Source organism: Xiphophorus couchianus, chromosome 4 (assembly GCF_001444195.1).
Source record: "Xiphophorus couchianus chromosome 4, X_couchianus-1.0, whole genome shotgun sequence".
NCBI classification, from domain to species: Eukaryota; Metazoa; Chordata; class Actinopteri; order Cyprinodontiformes; family Poeciliidae; genus Xiphophorus; species Xiphophorus couchianus.
The window spans coordinates 20304263-20322382 of NC_040231.1; the positions used below are offsets into that span (position 1 = coordinate 20304263).

An 18120-nucleotide genomic window follows, 5' to 3' on the forward strand; every position below is an offset into this window, starting at 1 on the left:
AAAAGTTTAAAAAAAAAGTAAAACAGTCTTTGGTGACAAACGGAGCAAACGCTCTCTTCCAACACAGTAAAGCAACTTAAATGAAATTTCATTTGATATATTTTAATGTACTCTTTTTCCATGGATCACTCAACTTGCGAATGAGAAACATCAGGAAAAACATGCCTGCAGTTTCAAGTGCAGACTAGTAGAAGAAGTGTTTGAGTACACATCGGGCATGTCTGAGGTCGACAGTGATGGATTCAGCCACCCATATGTTTGTGTACATTATAAATATACACCCAAGATTTTCTTCTGAGTTCAAGGTAATCCCATGTTTGAATCATTTTCAATAGAGCAGTTGTTGCTGACCTTACCCAGCTCTCACATTCACTGTGAGCAGAAGGAAAAACCATCATTGACATCTGGGAGACGACTGATACATTCCCTCCAGCAGAAACACTTCACAGCATTACATGTCAAGTTTAAACGCCACAGCTTAAGGTTTTTACTGGAACAGAAGTAGACTGTATTTATCCTCTGCGTGAGACATTTTGGAAAGAGCATGTTTTTATTCATTATCATCAAGAACCTCCAGATCCCAATCACTTAATATATTCTTTTTAACTGAAAGGTAAGTGTTGCTGATGGGAAAAAAAAGAAGAGTCTGTCAACTTCTCCTGGAAGGATCCTTCAGCAATACCAGATGAAATGAAGCTTAGTCTCAAAGAATAAGGTTTCTCATCATGGCAACAAAGCCATTTTGATGCAAGAAGTAAACCCATGTGCTCTCAAAGATATTTCTCACTAAGATGGAGCTGGAGCATATTTTGTCAAATTCAAGTACAAACACATCCCTAGCAAAAAAAAAAAAAAAAAAGGAACAATGAATCAAACACGGGGACTCTTACTCGATAAGGTAGGTGCTCCAATTCCCAGGAGTATGAACCTCAGGCTGTTTTTGTCGCTACAATTTACAAGTGAAAGAAAACTGCCATGTTCTAATTACACACTTCTTGATGACAGTTGTCAGAGAGACGCCCCTGTTTGAATGACAGAAATATAGTAATAGTCAAATGTAGCACAGAATAATTACTACGTCATGATATCGTGGGGGGTTTTTTTCTCTGTTTTTTTGAGCCGGAGCAGTAGCAGAAGAAATTAAAACAATCTCAAAGATGAACAAAGATTACAGCTGCTGCACAGATTTTCATTTATGTTAGGCTAAACACATTTCCCAGTCAACAATGTTACGGAACTTTCACAAACTTTTCTTGTGTGTTTCATTACTAGATGGGGTGTGGTCAGAAATTAATAATAATCCAAAATTGACGTACAGAGAGAGAGAGCAGTGCAGCAGCAGCACCTCTGATGGGTTAGATTCTAGAACAATGCTACAATTAGCCACAGGAGGGCAGTAAAGAAACTAATCTACCTCTATGCAAAAACCCAAGTTTTTTTTCTGAGGGCTCCGTTTTAATATAATAAACTCTAATGTTTACCTCTATTCTGAACAGACTCTGGCAAGAGTTACAACGTTAGAATTAGCATAAGCACGAATCATGACTAAAAAGAATGCATGGTGGAGATGTAGGGAAAAAAGGAAGAACAGAATAGCTGAACAACAAAGATTGATTCAAATGCATCATGTTTGGTTTAAAAAAGCAGTTACACGAGTCAAAATTGATACGTTATCTAATAAACAATTAACTACACTTCTGCAAAGAAAATGGAAGTCATCTTACACATAAAACCAGCAAAAACATCAGCTTTTCTCGGAGTTGTCTTCTATTCGAGGCTCACCTGAACGCAACATAACACTGGCAGCTAGCCTAGCCGTGCTAACAGAGCTAATCTGATTTATCGTCTCCGTTAAGCGCACGAAACGTTCACCAGGATTACCAAATTTAGTTTTCCTTATATTCCCCAAAGCGGCATATCAATCTAAAATCGTCCAGATTCTGTTTTGGAGAATGGCATCTCTTGGGGAGCCTGTGCGACTGGAAAGAGGTAACAATAATTAGCTAGCTAGTTTGAGTTGTTACACGAGAAAGACATTGACCTAGCTTTGCTGGTTATTGTTAGAATAAAAGTTGTATTACTTTCGCGTTCACGTTGTTATTTGTTTGCATGCACTGGATTAAATACGTCTTATGAATCATTCAAGCAGGATTCTTTTGATCCAAGGATAATAAATACAGCGTTAGATTGTTTAACTCGCATTAGCTAACTAGCTAATATTGACAACAGTGATAGACCAACCCAGCTGGTCTAATGAACTTATGTAGAAATTAAAAGCCTTACAAATCAAAATGTGTTCATTGTTATTGGCATGAAGAAGAAAAAAACTGACATGTAATACTCTATATTTATTTCGAATAAATTGACGTTTCTAATAGCAAATTGCGCCTTTAAATTGGCACTTACTTCTTCATGTGTCACACCAGACTTAAACACGTTTAAAAGTGCCTCACAGAAATGAAGTACATGCACGTCTGTACAGTAAGCAGTTTGTTGGTAATGTTTGTGGGCCAGTTTTGAACGGTGCTTACAGTGAATTGCTTTTCGAGCTGATGACAACAGAAACTGAAGGAACTCTGATGACCTAGGATGCCTTGCATACCAGGAGCAATATTTTAACCAATGTTATGTACAAGACACTGGGGCAAGACACACGCTGTAATATGCCTGCTTTTCTTGGTGTAGTTGCACCTCTAAATATGCTTTTACAGTAGTCTATTAAAAACAGAAAAATATAACCCTTTTCAGGGTGATGGTGTTGCTGATATTTACTCAGTTTGAACCAGTTAAAGTGGCAAGTGACACAAACTTCCCTAAAAATCTAAACAACATTCATGGGATGCTTTGAGATTTATAGTATCACTGTGCATGGCATCAACTACAGATTGTAGATTACATCAAGTCACAGACTTCATCACAATATTCATGTTAGCATAATTGCAATTTCTGAATGCAATACTTGGTAAGTCACATTTCTAAGGGTACTTTTAAATATCTTATTTAGCTGGTTGGATGAACTTTTACTGCCCTTATTAAATACATGTAATATAAATTTCAGTCCATAAAATGCTTAAGCTTACATGCATAAGGGAACATGGAGAAGAGCAGAAAACGTGTGTTAATCACAATCTATATCAATTATATCCCAATTCTTTGGTTTTGTAATACCTTGCTTCCCTAGTTTCAACACAATTATGTATTACTATGACTAAATTGTTTTTATTTAAAATCTGAAAACAACAAATATTTCTGCTTCGGCTAACACTGGGACTCTTACTTAATACTGTAGGTAACGTATTGTCACCTTTATAAAATAATAGCTTAAGTAAATAATCTGCTTGGGAAGCTAGCCCGCTGTGGGTTGCTTAACAAATAATAGGCTGCCTAAAATTACGGCTTAGTGCTCAGATGAAGTTTGTTTATTCATTTATGAATATTACACTGTGATGGATCTGCATATGTTCTGGTCGACAGATATCAACCGTGCAATTGAGCTGCTTGATAAGCTGCAGAGGACGGGAGAAGTTCCTCCTCAGAAGCTGCAGGCGCTGCAGAGGGTCTTGCAGAGTGAATTCTGCAACGCTGTCAGAGAAGTGAGACTGTTTGAAGATTTCACTATTTTCTATTCTTTTGCATTGTTTTAGTAATTTGGGTTATTTTTGTGCATCCTTAGGTTTATGAGCATGTGTACGAAACGGTGGACATTAACAGCAGTCCTGAGGTCAGAGCCAACGCCACAGCTAAGGTAGGCTTTGGATTACTCTCTAATCCACAACTATCTTCAATTCCTATTGCATCAGTAAACATTTTTCCTTGATTGCAGCATATTTGAGTGCTAAATGAGCTAGTTTGCTTATGTTTAGGCAACCGTGGCAGCTTTTGCAGCAAGTGAGGGACACTCGCATCCACGTGTGGTGGAGCTGCCCAAGACAGAGGAAGGCCTGGGTTTTAACATAATGGGTGGAAAAGAGCAAAACTCGCCGATTTACATCTCACGGATCATCCCAGCAGGCATCGCCGACCGACATGGAGGCCTTAAAAGAGGCGACCAGCTTCTCTCTGTTAATGGGGTGGTACGTTCAGAGAGTTACTAAGGGAAACTTAAAGCTTTAGCCTGACACACACCTCAGTCTGAAAGTATTTAGTGACTTTTGTGGACAGTCAATATTAGTCAAAGTAAAGGTGTGCACAAGAGGACCCCGATTTCAATTTAACTTTAATTTAAAAGTTATGCATACTTCAGATGTTAAAGGGGTAATATTATGAAAAGGTGACTTTTTTTAGCTTTACATCATGTTATAATGCTATTCCCTCACCAAAAACTTACCTGGAGTGTTGCCTTGATTCTTTCATGCATGTTTGAGAAATCCTTTAATCTACATGGCAACCATAGAGCTGTGCAAGATGCCTGGGTGGACCTAGCACTGCCTTCGAGGTGCAGCCCCTCCTCGGAGATGTGGTTTCCAAGTTTCCGCCTCACTGCAACTCCCCCACACAGTTTCTTCAGACTAGCCAGCAGCAATTAGCAAAAAAAAAAAAACTGCACATCTGCTGAGCTCATAATTCCACTTACTTCTCAGTACAATACTGGTAAAAATATTGCTAAGGGGTTAAAAGAGGAGCCATGTTGTGATGACTTCCTGAAGGCAGAGTATTGGAAAGAGTAGGATTTTGATAAAGAGACAAAGGCCCAATTTCAAACCATAAAATTGCTACGTTAAATTTCTTTTGAATCAAATTTGATATATGGAATTTTTTCTTACAACTGAAGATAAAATAGTTACCTGATTGTGCTATAAAATGGTACCATGTGCCTGGAAAACACATAATACTGACAATTTAAGACAGTCAATAGTCCCCCTTGATTTCAGAGGCCATAACATAACATTCTGTATTTAAAAAAAAAAAACTCTGTTTGTCTAAGGTTCAAAATTCCTCAAAAATTTTATTTTTGGGTATATTTAATTAGGACTCATAATCAAAAGAAATATATCACCAGGCATGTAATACATCTTAATAGTTTCTTAATAATTTCACTGAAATTCAGCAATATTCCAATTTGCATATGTACTTAGCTTTGTTCCTATGAAATAAATAAGTTTAAGCTGCAGATGGTGAGTTGATTCTTGTGTTTCCATTTAAAAAGCACTTGTGGGAAACAGATTCCAGTTTGTGAAATCTGTATTTTCTGTTTCCGCAGAGCGTGGAGGGTGAGCACCATGAGAAAGCTGTGGAGCTCCTCAAAGCAGCCCAGGGCACAGTGAAGCTGGTTGTAAGGTACACCCCCAAAGTCCTTGAGGAAATGGAGTCACGATTTGAGAAAATGAGGTCGGCAAAGCGCCGGCAACAGAACAACTACCCACAGTAGGATTTTTCCAGCTTCCTGCTCAGTTCCCATGGGTCTCCTCTTTTAGTTATTTTGGTTATCTGTTCTAGTCTTTTTTATCCCCTTGTTCACTCACTCTACTCCCTCCACACACAAAAGAAAAAGAAAACTTGACTAATTTTAGGTATTTCTATCATATGCTGTATATTGTGCTTCTAATCTCCTCTGTAGCATTTTAATATTAACCACTGTTACTGTACTTGACACTAAAACTCTAGATACACTAGAATGATCATGATTGTCTGTGACTTGACAATTTGAATGCAGAGTTGGCTTTTTTTTTTTAGGTAAACTGTGTGACTCTTTTTGACGGAGAAGGTTTTTATTTGTTTCGTCACGGCCACTACCAAGTGCCTCAGGGCAAACATATTCATGTCATGTGCTGTGGAAACTAACTTTGTTTTACTTTAACATTTTAGATGCAAGCACTGGTGACTGGTGGCAGGAATTAAACAAAGTATGCTTTCTTTAAAAAAAAAAAAATCATTTTAGTGAGCAAACATTAAATCATACATTTTAATGGCATTTAACAGACATGTCATAAATAGAAAGACTTGGAAGTTGATATAAAAGTGATGTTTGGCTTAAACAAAAGAGATAATCACTTTATTCTCAAAGCTCAGGCTGCACAATAACAAGCCCAGCAGGGATTTAATGGGGTCTCAACAAGTCTAGAGCTGAGCTGGTGCCACCGCAGAGCTTCACATTGTAACATTTCTCAGAGTTTGACACCTTCAGAAGCACAAACTCTGCAGTCACCGAGCCGAGACAAAACCTGTTCAGTTTCCACTCATCTCATCATGATGCATATTTCTGTTAGTAATGTATACTCATCATGGATTTGAATCTCACAGCTTTATTGAACTTTTCATTATTTTCAACAACCATGACTTCTGTAGCATAATTTTTGTACTTCTACAAATTGAGTTCAGATTTTTATTCTAAGAATTTGGTTTCTAAAATCTGTGAAGTCTCAGAAATAGAAATCATTTTGGTAGTTTTTCTCTTGAATGCCCTCGTAGGTTTCTGGTTTCTCTCTTCTTGTGATAATTTAAGGTTATACAGGAGACTTCCTAACTAACTACTAGGAACATTTTCCTCACTACTCTTGCTAGAAAGCAGTCCCACAACATCGTACTACCACCGCTATGTTTGACAGTAGATTATGTCTACCTAGCAAGTGATCTTTGTGTTACCATAAAATATTCAAAGAGAGAGCATTTTCTTTTTCTAAGTTGATCAGCTGGAAACTTTGCTGGAACTAAAGGTGCTTAAAGTTGATGACCGAGGTTTCTTTATTTGGCAGCAGTCTGATGTAAAACTGTTGTCAGTGACACAGGTTTAGAGTGAGACTGGTTATTTGATGGTTTCTGCCAGTTTGAGCTATTTTTCTGCCAACCTAATAGCAAGCCTTAAAGTAATGTGTATGTACGATCACATGTTTTGGATTATGACCTGTAGGTCTACCGCTAAGAAATGAATGTAGAGATTTGTTCCTTTTCCTGGATCTACTTTTGGACTTTCCTTGTTTTTGGGGTCGTTTGATTCAATGATAGCTGCAGGATGGTAGAAAAAGCACAGAAAGTTGGGAGATGTTTTTATTAATTTTAGAATTATCACATCTTTGACACTATAATTACCACTGAAATAATCATCTAGGTAGGAATATGGATATATTTGATCCTGTGTCATCTTTTGGAAAATGTGTGGGAATTTGGATTGTCCACAACAAATAATGCTTAACACAATCTTTCATTATTTTTTCTAAACAAAAGAGCAGACTTTAACCCAACATGGTATACAAGACATCTGTATGTCCACCAAAATAAAGTGTGGATGCAGATTCCCTGCAGTTTTAGTATTTTCCAAAAGTGAACATCTCAATTCACATTTCCTTCATTCTCCATTTATACCCTGTAGTTGATGAAATCATTGAAGGGTTCATGAGAAAATAATAACACAGGCTTTTTAATTAATCGTTTAGATGCTTTCATAAAGAACAGAAAGCTGCAGGTATTTCCTTCAGTAATGAAAAATCTAACAATCATTTTCTCAAAACTGTCTTTACCTCACTTCTCACATGCATGCATGCTATTTCCAAAAATACACATACTAAAATGTTTTTTTGTGAATTATGATTCAAAATTTCACTATAATCTCTCATATAATAAACACTCTGTTTACATATACATCACTGCATGTACAATAATATCTTGTATTCCTGAAGTCTTTTCATTTCTGGATTCTTTAAAAAAAAAAACTCATGATAAAATGTATGTTGGGAATTATTTGAGTTGGATAAAGCCTCTCCTTGTTGATTAGAGCAGCATAAGTGACATGAGAAATTTCTTGCTTTTCCAGTAAATGACATATAAAAGATGATTCTAAGTTTAAAACTGTATTAAAATTCCTCACAAATCAGATCAAATTTATTAAAGCTTTTTTCTCCTTGTTTCTGAGGTACGATTGATGTTAAATGTGTAGCATGCTGCAAAGTACGTTTTAGTCGTCCAAGCCATACAGTTGACTCAGGATTGATATGCTGCATCATTGGGACACTAGAGCATCAATAGTAGCTCTGATTAACCTAAATGAAGGAAACAGATGATAGATGAAGTGACTTTAACAGCTCTTTAGTAGAGGATCGTGTTTAAAGAAGTAGTAGTTTTGATTTTTAAAAATTAGAATAATAAAGTTAAATCAACCTCTAAGTTTTAGCATATTCTTACATAACAGAGATGACCTGAACCCAATGTAAATACAGTCAGTTTTTGTGAGCGGTGCATGAAATTTGATCACTGAATGTACAGTTTGGTGATATTTTTTGTGGTATTTCACATAATAAAATCTATTGACAACACCAAGAGACAAATTGGACAGCTCTCACTAAAAGGAATTCATTAGTAGTCTCTGAATATACAAATCAAAGTATTTTGTGGCACACTTTGGTGGGAGGTTTCAAGTTCTTGTGAAGGGGGTGTTAAAATTTAGCAAGTTGCATAAACAATAGTTTCTGAGCTCACAGTGCAGTTTTATCTAATGGCTTATATCCATATCTTTTGCAAAGAAAAAAAAATAATTGAAATATTTGTTGGGAAAAAACATAAAATGGAACAGGCTCAATGCAAATCAATTATCTATGCAAAGTCATTTCATAAACTACAGAAATAAAACCTATTGGTGCAAAACAAGTGAACAATATTGTACGACAGAATGTTACTCAAAATTGCTGTTGAACCTGAGGCTAACGGCGTACTGTGATTCATGGGAGTTACACAGCTTTACTAAATCATTATCGTTCTGATCAGTGTCTATGCTTAAAATATGAGACTTTTATTCCTAATTAGTGATTGTTAAAAGGCTTAAGGGAGGAGCATCTTCTGTAGTTACCTTTTTATTGAGCATTATTTAGCATTGTATGATAATGATATAATCCGAAAAGAGAGTTAAAGTATTTGTCTACATCTGTCTGCTGGTGTAACTTGTGGTTCAAGCTGATCAGAATCAGTTTGTTTGGACTGTAAGTAGCAAATCAGTTCAAAAATGTACTTGAATGGGTGCAACTTTACAATAAGACTTCCCTTATAAGATATTCCTACTTAGCTAAACCAATTACTCACAAGAGTTTAGAAACAGAAATGAAATCAGGCTTGTGTATTGCTTTTCAGGACACTCAAAGACACTTTACATAAAATCAGTCATTTCCATTCACGCACACATTCCCATCTTGCCCATTAACCAATTTCCTATGACTGCTTTAGAATGGCTTATAAATGAACAACTTATTTATAACTGATTTATTTACTATTAACCACTCATAAGGGGAGTTCTGTTATAAAGTTGTGCCCATAAATTGGTGAAAATATCGGAATTGAACATTGAAATGTTTTCATGTCTACTTAGAACATTTTGTTATTTTCTAAGTTATACATGGTATGACCTTATTAACGCTAAAGATGGAGATTGCATATGATTCATATTTCAAAGACGGAATATTTAGGTGTTTTGTTGTAACTTACTCGAATTTACTTTTGAGTTGAGTGTAAATAAAAGTCCTTAAATAGAATAAACTTTGTTCCCTAATTATGTTTAAATCCAACAGTAGCTTGCTTAGCTTAATCCTCACCTGCATACATGCTCATATCAGAAAGTAAACATAACGAGACTTAGCATTGACACTGCATAGTCACTGTTCCTCTGAATGTTTATGATCATTGTCTTGAGTTCAACTTTTTACAGGTTTTCCTTGTCTGTAAATCTGAATGGTCAATAGAATATTTTTTATAATAGTTTTCTTTTGATAATTCTTCTCAATTTTGTAAGTGGTTTTCCTAATGAAAAAATAATAATAATACCAGCAATTGGTACTTCAATTTTGACTGTGTACTAGGGCAATATCAGCTCAGCCTTTCCAGAAACAAACTCTGAATCACAAAAGGTAAATGGTCCGATATCGGTGCTTCTTTTCTGAGCTCTGAAATTGTTTGCTTTTTAAAACTAAAACCAAACTTAATACATTTGTTCAAACTGATGATAATGTCTTCAGATTTTGGGTCAGTTTTGATTCAATCTTAAGATCAGTAGATGGTGTTATGTTATTTTGTGTTGTCTGGTTTTGTTTTATTTACTCTTACATTGATGTGGAATGTAAAATGTGATGTAGAACAATGAATATAGTTGTATCAGACACTCAATAAATTGTGCTTACATTTCTTGACATTTAAGTGTTTTGTGTTTATTCTTAGAGAGAGCCTACCTTTCACTGCAACTCTGTCTTATAGTTTGAAAAGTTTACCTCATAAGGGAACAAGCTGTCTTCAGCTGTCGTATCAGTGTGATCATGTCATTATTAAGTTGTTAAAGAGTCCATCTTAAGTATCAATTTGCAATGAGGATTGCTTGGCTTGAAATGATGTATTCTTGTGTTACCAATCGTTACTTGCAAAAAAATGTGCAACCATCATAGACAGAATTATGTTCCCACCAGCGCAGAGCTTAGATAATGAGAGAGGGTAGAATATTAATTAAATTAATACTCTTCCCTGATTATTTATTGATTCGTTATTAATTATTAATTGATTTAATTTTTCTTTGGAATCAATGAAGCAGTTTTAAATTGAGTTGTTTCATGTTATAATGTTATTCCCTCATCAAAAACATCCCTGGAGTGTTGCTTTGACTCGTACATGTTTGAGTAATACTTGAATTTCCCGTGGCAGTCATTCAGGGGTGTCTAAGCACTTACTCTCACGAAGAAAATGCTGATCAGCCCATCTCATAAAAGAAATATTGTAGGAGAAAGACAGCTGTCCTGTTGATAAAGTTTGCCGTTAGTGGTTCTTCAGAGAAATTTCTTCGTTTTTGTCTACTGACCTTTAAAGCCCCATCAGAAATTATCCAGTGGGGTTTCTTGACTGTTATATTTTATTTAATACTTAACAAACGTTGAGAAAAGGGAACCTGAGAAATAGTTTTCTGAAGAAGAAGAAAATAAACATGAGCCCATAAACGTTTTCAGTCATAGATTCAAATGAACAGTAGCACTGTATTATTAATGCTAATATTTGACAAACATAATCAGTGTGTAAATTAAAAAAAAAAAAAAGAAAGATATTTACAATTATCTATGTAATCACTCCATATCTTAAAATTTGCGGAACATATTTTACTTCACAAGAAACATGTACTTGAAAGTTCATGTTTACAGAGATATCAGCAGAGAAACTGCTTACATACTCCGGTGCAGCAGGACTCCTCTCGGATCTCTTTTCCTTTCTGTCACTCACGAAGAAGAAAAGCTTTTTCCGCTTTCCTCAAATGACGTAACGTCCTTTCTGTCTGTGCCAGCCTTGTAGTGAACACGCGTTGTCCGTCTTAGCTCAAGTGAGTGCCTTATTTTTTACGCAAAAACACCAGTATTCCTTGGGGAAATAGTTCCGACATCTAAATAAACAACTAATCTTCCAGTCCCGGCAACTTTAAGCGTTGAAGATTGAAGTTTCCGCTTGATTTAATGTATTTTACTGCTCGCTTAGCTGCGGCTCGCTTAGCTGATAGCAGCGAGAGGGAAGCGCATGCCCTCTATTGGATGTTAAACTAAAAGATGTGTTTCATATTTCCATCACTATTTCCACAGACGATGCACATGGATTTATTTAAACACATTAGTTATAAAACAGAAAGAAAGTGCTGGTTTCGTTGACACGTCTTAAAAAGGCCCGAAATATTCTTAATCCCTGTTTTACAGCTCGTAATTTTAATAAAAGATGTACATATAGAAGCATTGTAGACTGTTCATTTCTACTTTTGTGGGTAAGCAATGTGAAATGGTACAGTACATAATCCGTTCTCAAAGATAAGCTCGGGACGTCACTGTGGGTCATGAAGAGCCCACCAAGTGGTCTCTCAATAATCTAAAAATTAAAGGATTTCTAGTGACATATTGTTCTATAATACTAGTTAAAAGGCTTTAACTTAAAGTGTATATAAATGTTTTCTTCAGTAAGAGGTTGCTGTCAGTAGAAAACAGGACAATCTTGCCATGAGGTAAATAACAAAAAATAAAAATACTGTAGAATAAAGTAGAAATAACTTTTGTTGGCACTTAGTGGGAAAATTAAGGTCTAACAGCAGCTATGTGATAGAGAAAATGAAGCATGCCGATTTACACCAAATTACAAAAAAAAATAAAATAATTTACAATAATAAAAAAAATATATACTGTTAAAAATATCACACCCAGGTATAACAAAATGTGCAATTGAATATGAGAACTTTAAAAATGTTCTAAATATGTATTTCTGTGCATAAAACAAACTATTTAAAACACACGGAGAAACTTCAAAAACCAGCAGAGGTGTAATCACTTATTGAGTTTGTTGGGAGCAGTGATGGTTATAAAGTATTTCGATATCTAAATGACCGCCTGTGTTCCAGGATGCGTTACGTTGCCGCTTACCTGCTCGCTGCCCTCGGTGGCAACGGTAATCCCGAGGCCAAGGACATCAAGAAGATCCTGGAGAGCGTTGGCATTGAGGCTGATGATACCCGGATGAACAAGGTACAGAGACCGCCACTTTCCATTTTCCTCCTGGTAACAGGGACTCTGGTTTTATCAGCAGCCGGACACGTCTTCAGATATTCATGTCTGTGTTTTTTTTTTCCTCCCAACAGGTCATCTCAGAACTCAAAGGGAAGAATGTCGATGAGGTTATTGCCACTGGTATGTTTTTAACTATCTTTTTGTTTAAATTATGTCTGTGTCTAGGTATTAGGCTAGGCTTTATCAGATATAATCTGACTCAAAACTGCTTCTAATTTTCCTAAAAGTAGTTCAAGAGTGACTGCAAGTTCTGATGTTTGGTGTTGTGACAAGAAAAACAATTTGATGCAAAATGAGTAAAATAAAAACACAGAGGTTATTGTAAGAATAAATTTATTCTATAATCTATGAAAACATGCCATCAGGTTTGTTTCTACTACAATTTAAATAATTATTTTGTAGTGTCTTGAAATGTAAAGATTTTAATAATTGTAAGGAAAAATTAATGCGCATTTAAGTTGTAAAGTGTTGTTTTAAAGAACATGGTAAGCTTTTATCAGAATACTTAGATCTGTGAACATAGACATGATTTTAATGAAGCACACAGGTTGAGTTGGAGAATATCCACATAGTTGAATTGTGCTGTATATAATTTTTGGTATTTTAACCAAATCTTCTATAAGCTTACATTAGTTGTTGGGATTCATTTTGTTTTGATAAATTCAGAAAAAACAATAAAATCCACTCCATTGATGAAACTGCTGAATAATACTCAGGGTTCTTGCTGTGTCTCACGGTTTACTTGTACTTTCTCTCCCAACTCTTCTTTCTTCAGGTTACGGCAAGCTGGCCAGCGTACCAGCAGGTGGCGCTGTAGCTGTTGCCAGCTCTGCTAGTGCTGGCTCAGGTGGAGCTGCTGCTCCTGCTGCAGGTGAGCGTTTTGCCTCACCTCATGCGTTGTCATAAGTGCTGTAAAGTATAATTAATGTATACATACAAATTTGTGTATTTTATTTAAATATAATAACCTTAAATATGTATTAACCTTACGAGGTTGACCCGATGTGTAGAGATTATATAGGTAACATAGTTCATGCTATGTTTTTACTATGTTATGGTGAAGTCATAGTTTGACAACTTTAAAAAAAAAAATCAGTTTGTTGTGCTTTGAATTGTAATTGTTTAAAATGTATGTTGTTTTACAGCTGCTGCTGAAGAGAAGAAGGAAGAGAAGAAAGAAGAGTCTGAGGAGTCTGATGACGACATGGGATTCGGCCTCTTTGACTAAACTTTTTTAAGTCATAAATAAAGTTTTTGAAAACTGAAAATGTTCCCAGTCTAAATTGTCAAATGTTTTCAGAAATATCACTTTGTAATAATATTACATTAGTGAATCGTTTGACGCTTAGCATCTTAATTCATGCAACTAGAATTTTAGAGATTTTGTTAAGAATCCACACAGTAAGTTGGTAGTTTTTTGGAGGGAAAGTAAAGGCTTTATGTGCATGCAGGAAGTCATGGTGGACAGTAGGTGGCATCATACTCACTGACTGATAAAGTGAAACGTACTGTAAGAGATCCTTTTGTGTTGGACACGTTAGTTCAGCATTTTGAATAATTTACTAGCCGAAACATTTTAAAAACCTGCATTATTTACGGCTTTACGCAGAAACCTGTGCTACTGATCTGTAGATGAGTTAACAAAACATCTTTGCAGAGTCATCCTAGATTGCATTTTATTAAATAGTAGCTTTCTTAATTTAAGTGGAAAATTATTAGTTACTTTTGGTACTGTATTTGTATTTTTTTGTACTAAAAAGCAAACGCTTTTGTTGTTTTTTTTTGTGTGTGTGTGTTTTTAAATAATGTTATAGAACAATATGGCAACAAGAATAAGCGACTTCCTGTTTAATTCCAACACCTATAATTTCAGGTATTTGCGGTAACATCATAACTAACTAGTTCTGCTAGATGTGACTTCATGTAACCTCTTCTCTGATTGGATGTACATATGCCGCTTTTATTGCCATCGTAACATAATCTAATCCCTTAGGAGGTACGGTACTTCTCAGCTGTAATAGAGGAAGGTAAACAACCCCACGCAATTTCAGTACAGAAAAGGAATAATTGAACATAATCTAGTTAGAACGCTTAAAAATATCCTAAAGTCTTTGGATTGATAGATTATCACTATATACAATTGTGTTAAATGTATCTTCTTTCTCTAAAAGGAAACACCTCCACTTAACCTGTAGATGTATTTACCTGGTTGTATTTAGTCATACATTTGTGTTATTAACCAAATAAGAATTAAATACTAATATGTTATCAAGATCTTACACAATAATTTATTTAGTCAGGTTCTTGTGTGTGTCAAAATATTGCTTACTTCATCCAAAAAAATTTAAAATATGTTAACGTGGTTGTTGCACAAACCCAAAAGATCATCTGAGCAGGCTCACGTGGTCTACCACGAGTCATCAGAAAATGAGTAATTAACTCGTCTGTCCTTGTTCCTGGCAAAGTTCACACCCAGTTTTAATCCCATTTTCACTGAGAAATTGTTATTCTTGATTCCAAAAATAAAGTAAATATATGGCACAACAGATAGGTGTTTGAAAAATTGCAACGTGGTTCTTAGCTTATTGTAGCAAATACATGATGATATGTTGTTTTTAAAAAGCTTCGACAAAAACTTTGTAAGCAAAATATACATTTTGCAATTAAGTGCCATCCAGAGCACTATATGTTTTTTTTTTTTTTTTATCTTTACACTTGAAGTTACCGGGCATTTTCGTGTTTTAACTGGTGATAGTACATTTTAAATGAAGTATTAAATACTTACTTGACAAAACAACTAACAGTAATTATATTCTCTCCATGGGTATGTCTGTTTATAAAATAAGTGCTGTTTTAATGTACTTTTTTTTAAAAGAACATCAAAATTGAACGATTTGATCTCCGTTACCTGGTTACAGAAAGGCCCCGCCCCCACCTAGTTGTGACGTCTCCTCTAAACGCTTTATTTACAGACTTTCCGCACGTAGCGCACACAGTTGATCCTCGTTAGCGGACAGTGAAGGTTACCTGCTTCAACAGTGCTTGAACGGCAACCTTTTAACTGTCTCAACAGTCAAATAGCAGCTTCTCTTCAGCTTTTTTTTGTCAAGCAACTCGAACTTTAGTGCCAGCTAGCTAAATTATCCTCCATCGCGCTTTGCTAGAGGGCTATTTGTCTTGCTAACAACGCAACCAGTCGAAGAGCGGCGACCTCCTCAAAAGACGACCGAACTACAGTAAGGAGTGATATGCGTTATGTAATTTTCTTTTCTATGTATGTGTATTTGCGTTTATGTTAAAATGTTTTTTTTATAGGGGTTTAAGTTTTCATTTTCACCACAAAGACGCTGCTCATGTGGCATTTGGCACAAGAAGCGCTTTATGAGCTGGTAGCAGCTCATGGTGCTCAAAGCCTGGCTTTTTCCATGTAGTGTTTATATTAGCATCGAGGTTGTTGTTTTTTTTAGTTATTATGAAGCGCCTTTAAGGGCTAGAGTCGGGTTGGTCATTATTGGAGTCAATTTTCAAAACTTCCGTATTTAAGTCCCTTGATATACGTGGGCATGAAGTTACAATTTCATGTTATTTTGACTGTAATTCGACTAAGTGTTTGTTTTTTTATTTTTTCAGAACCATGACTTCCCAGGTGAGACACAACTACCATCAGGACTGCGAGGCTGCCATCAACAGGCAGATCAACCTGGAGCTGTATGCCTCCTACGTCTACCTGTCTATGGTGAGTCCCAAATATGAATTGAGCGGAAATGAAACGGCTGCGGTGAACAAACATTTCGGGAAACGACGTGGAACAGGTGTCTAACAATATGGGGAACTATTACCTGAAAGAGGAAGCATGTAAACCAGCTTGATTTGCAGCTGAAACCTTTTTTTTTTTTTTTTTGCTGTGTATTTTGCTTTGGGAGGAGTTCAGTTTTTTCTTATATATGCAGAAGTTTAAAACATGAGTGTTTTAAATCTAGACTATATGTAATTATCATTCTGAACTTTACTGGATTGGATACTTGTGTAACCAGGTGGTGGCTTTTTTTATTACTCTGGCTTGTGTTGAGTTTTAGTCACTTATAAATTAATATGAAGCGCCTAAGCATTTTCCTCTCTCACAGGGTTACTTCTTTGACCGGGATGATCAGGCATTGCACAACTTTGCCAAGTTCTTTCGTGGTCAGTCCCACGAGGAGCGTGAGCATGCTGAGAAGCTAATGAAACTCCAGAACCAGAGGGGAGGAAGGATTTTCCTGCAGGACATCAAGGTAAAAAACTGTGAAAGTGGTCTCTTTCAGGATATTGACTTGTTTGACATATCAAACAAGTTTTGGGTGTGGCAACGCAGATACTGGGGGTGTGCGGCTGATTTCTGCTTATCTATTCTGACCACCCATGCAACCCTTTCAAGTTAAACTGCAAGTAGAGTTTTGTGACTTGAATTTCCCTCATTAATTTGTGTTCTCCTGCTCTTTGTCTTCCAGAAGCCAGACAGGGATGAGTGGGGCAGTGGTATCGAAGCTCTTGAATGTGCACTGCAGCTTGAGAAGAGCGTGAACCAATCACTGCTGGACTTGCACAAGCTCTGCTCCACTCACACTGACCCACATGTGAGTATTTGAAACTCAAATTCAATTGGCACAAGCCCTGATCTAGTTAAAAGCTTAAATATCTTGAAGACTTGCTGATTTCATCTCACTGTCTTCCAGCTGTGTGATTTCATCGAGACGCACTACCTTGATGAGCAGGTGAAGTCAATCAAAGAATTGGGAGACTGGGTGAGCAACCTGCGCCGCATGGGAGCTCCTCAGAACGGCATGGCAGAGTACCTGTTTGACAAACACACTCTGGGCAAAGAGAGCAGCTAAATCCGTCCAGAAATTATCAGAGGAAAAAAATGCTTGCGTATGTGGCAATTTGCATTTTGCTTCTATAAATTTCAAAATATATTTTTGGCATTAAATTGGTTATTGTAGTCGCATTGCTTAACAGTTCTGACACCTTTAAATCTGTAGATGTAGTCGCTGCATGCTTGCTGTACTGTGTTGAAAGACCAAAAGTAAATCCTACCCTCTGGATTCTCATTTGACTGGTTTTTATTTATTCAATGTGTTAAAAGTGGAGTCTAATATATTAAATTGAGTGGACTGATCTTAGAACCTTATCCCTATTTTCAACAAAAGTTCCAAACTGTCTCTAAACTTGAAAAATTAGCAATTTTATATATCTTGGGCTGAAGTTCAGACATTCAGGGGTCTGAGGGCTCAAAGTGTTCAGCCATAATTACTATTTACTTCAAATCAAGTATAGACCATGTGTCTCAAATGAGCAACTTGGTGCAAAACTAATGACCATCTGACAATGGTCAATGCTGAAGTTTGGGTAATTGCTTTAAAATATCACCTTTTACATGAAGCACATAGTTAAAGTTGAGCCAAAATGCCTGCCCTTTAGTTGAATTTTTGGCAGCAAAATCTGCTTAGGCAGTTCATTAATTCAACTATATTCTGTGCAATTTTATGGCAGTGACTAAACATTAATTGGATAAAATTGGCACATTCACATTTTTCATTTGGCCACTTGAGCCTTTTTGTAAAAGTAAATATAAAGCTTCAGTTTTTTTTTGTTT

The 18120-nt window shown here is 36.1% G+C and overlaps 3 protein-coding genes across 3 annotated transcripts; all 3 read left to right on the forward strand.

Moving 5' to 3' along the window:
* The first annotated feature begins 1773 nt into the window (after nucleotides 1–1773).
* Nucleotides 1774–10105, forward strand: lin7c (lin-7 homolog C (C. elegans)). Its single transcript, XM_028014421.1, has 5 exons — nucleotides 1774–1989; nucleotides 3475–3593; nucleotides 3674–3745; nucleotides 3864–4073; nucleotides 5201–10105. The coding sequence occupies exons 1-5, from the start codon at nucleotides 1953–1955 to the stop codon at nucleotides 5366–5368; spliced, it is 606 nt and encodes a 201-aa protein (XP_027870222.1). The 5' UTR covers nucleotides 1774–1952; the 3' UTR covers nucleotides 5369–10105.
* A 1056-nt stretch (nucleotides 10106–11161) lies between these two features.
* On the forward strand, nucleotides 11162–13760 carry rplp2b (ribosomal protein, large P2 b). The gene is made up of 5 exons (XM_028014424.1): nucleotides 11162–11269; nucleotides 12323–12446; nucleotides 12560–12608; nucleotides 13264–13359; nucleotides 13634–13760. Exons 2-5 carry the CDS (start codon nucleotides 12324–12326, stop codon nucleotides 13714–13716), a joined length of 351 nt encoding a protein of 116 aa, XP_027870225.1. The 5' UTR covers nucleotides 11162–11269; nucleotide 12323; the 3' UTR covers nucleotides 13717–13760.
* A 1700-nt stretch (nucleotides 13761–15460) lies between these two features.
* Nucleotides 15461–17575, forward strand: LOC114142880 (ferritin, heavy subunit). The gene is made up of 5 exons (XM_028014422.1): nucleotides 15461–15724; nucleotides 16119–16224; nucleotides 16613–16759; nucleotides 16976–17101; nucleotides 17201–17575. Exons 2-5 carry the CDS (start codon nucleotides 16123–16125, stop codon nucleotides 17357–17359), a joined length of 534 nt encoding a protein of 177 aa, XP_027870223.1. The 5' UTR covers nucleotides 15461–15724; nucleotides 16119–16122; the 3' UTR covers nucleotides 17360–17575.
* Nucleotides 17576–18120: the final 545 nt, after the last annotated feature.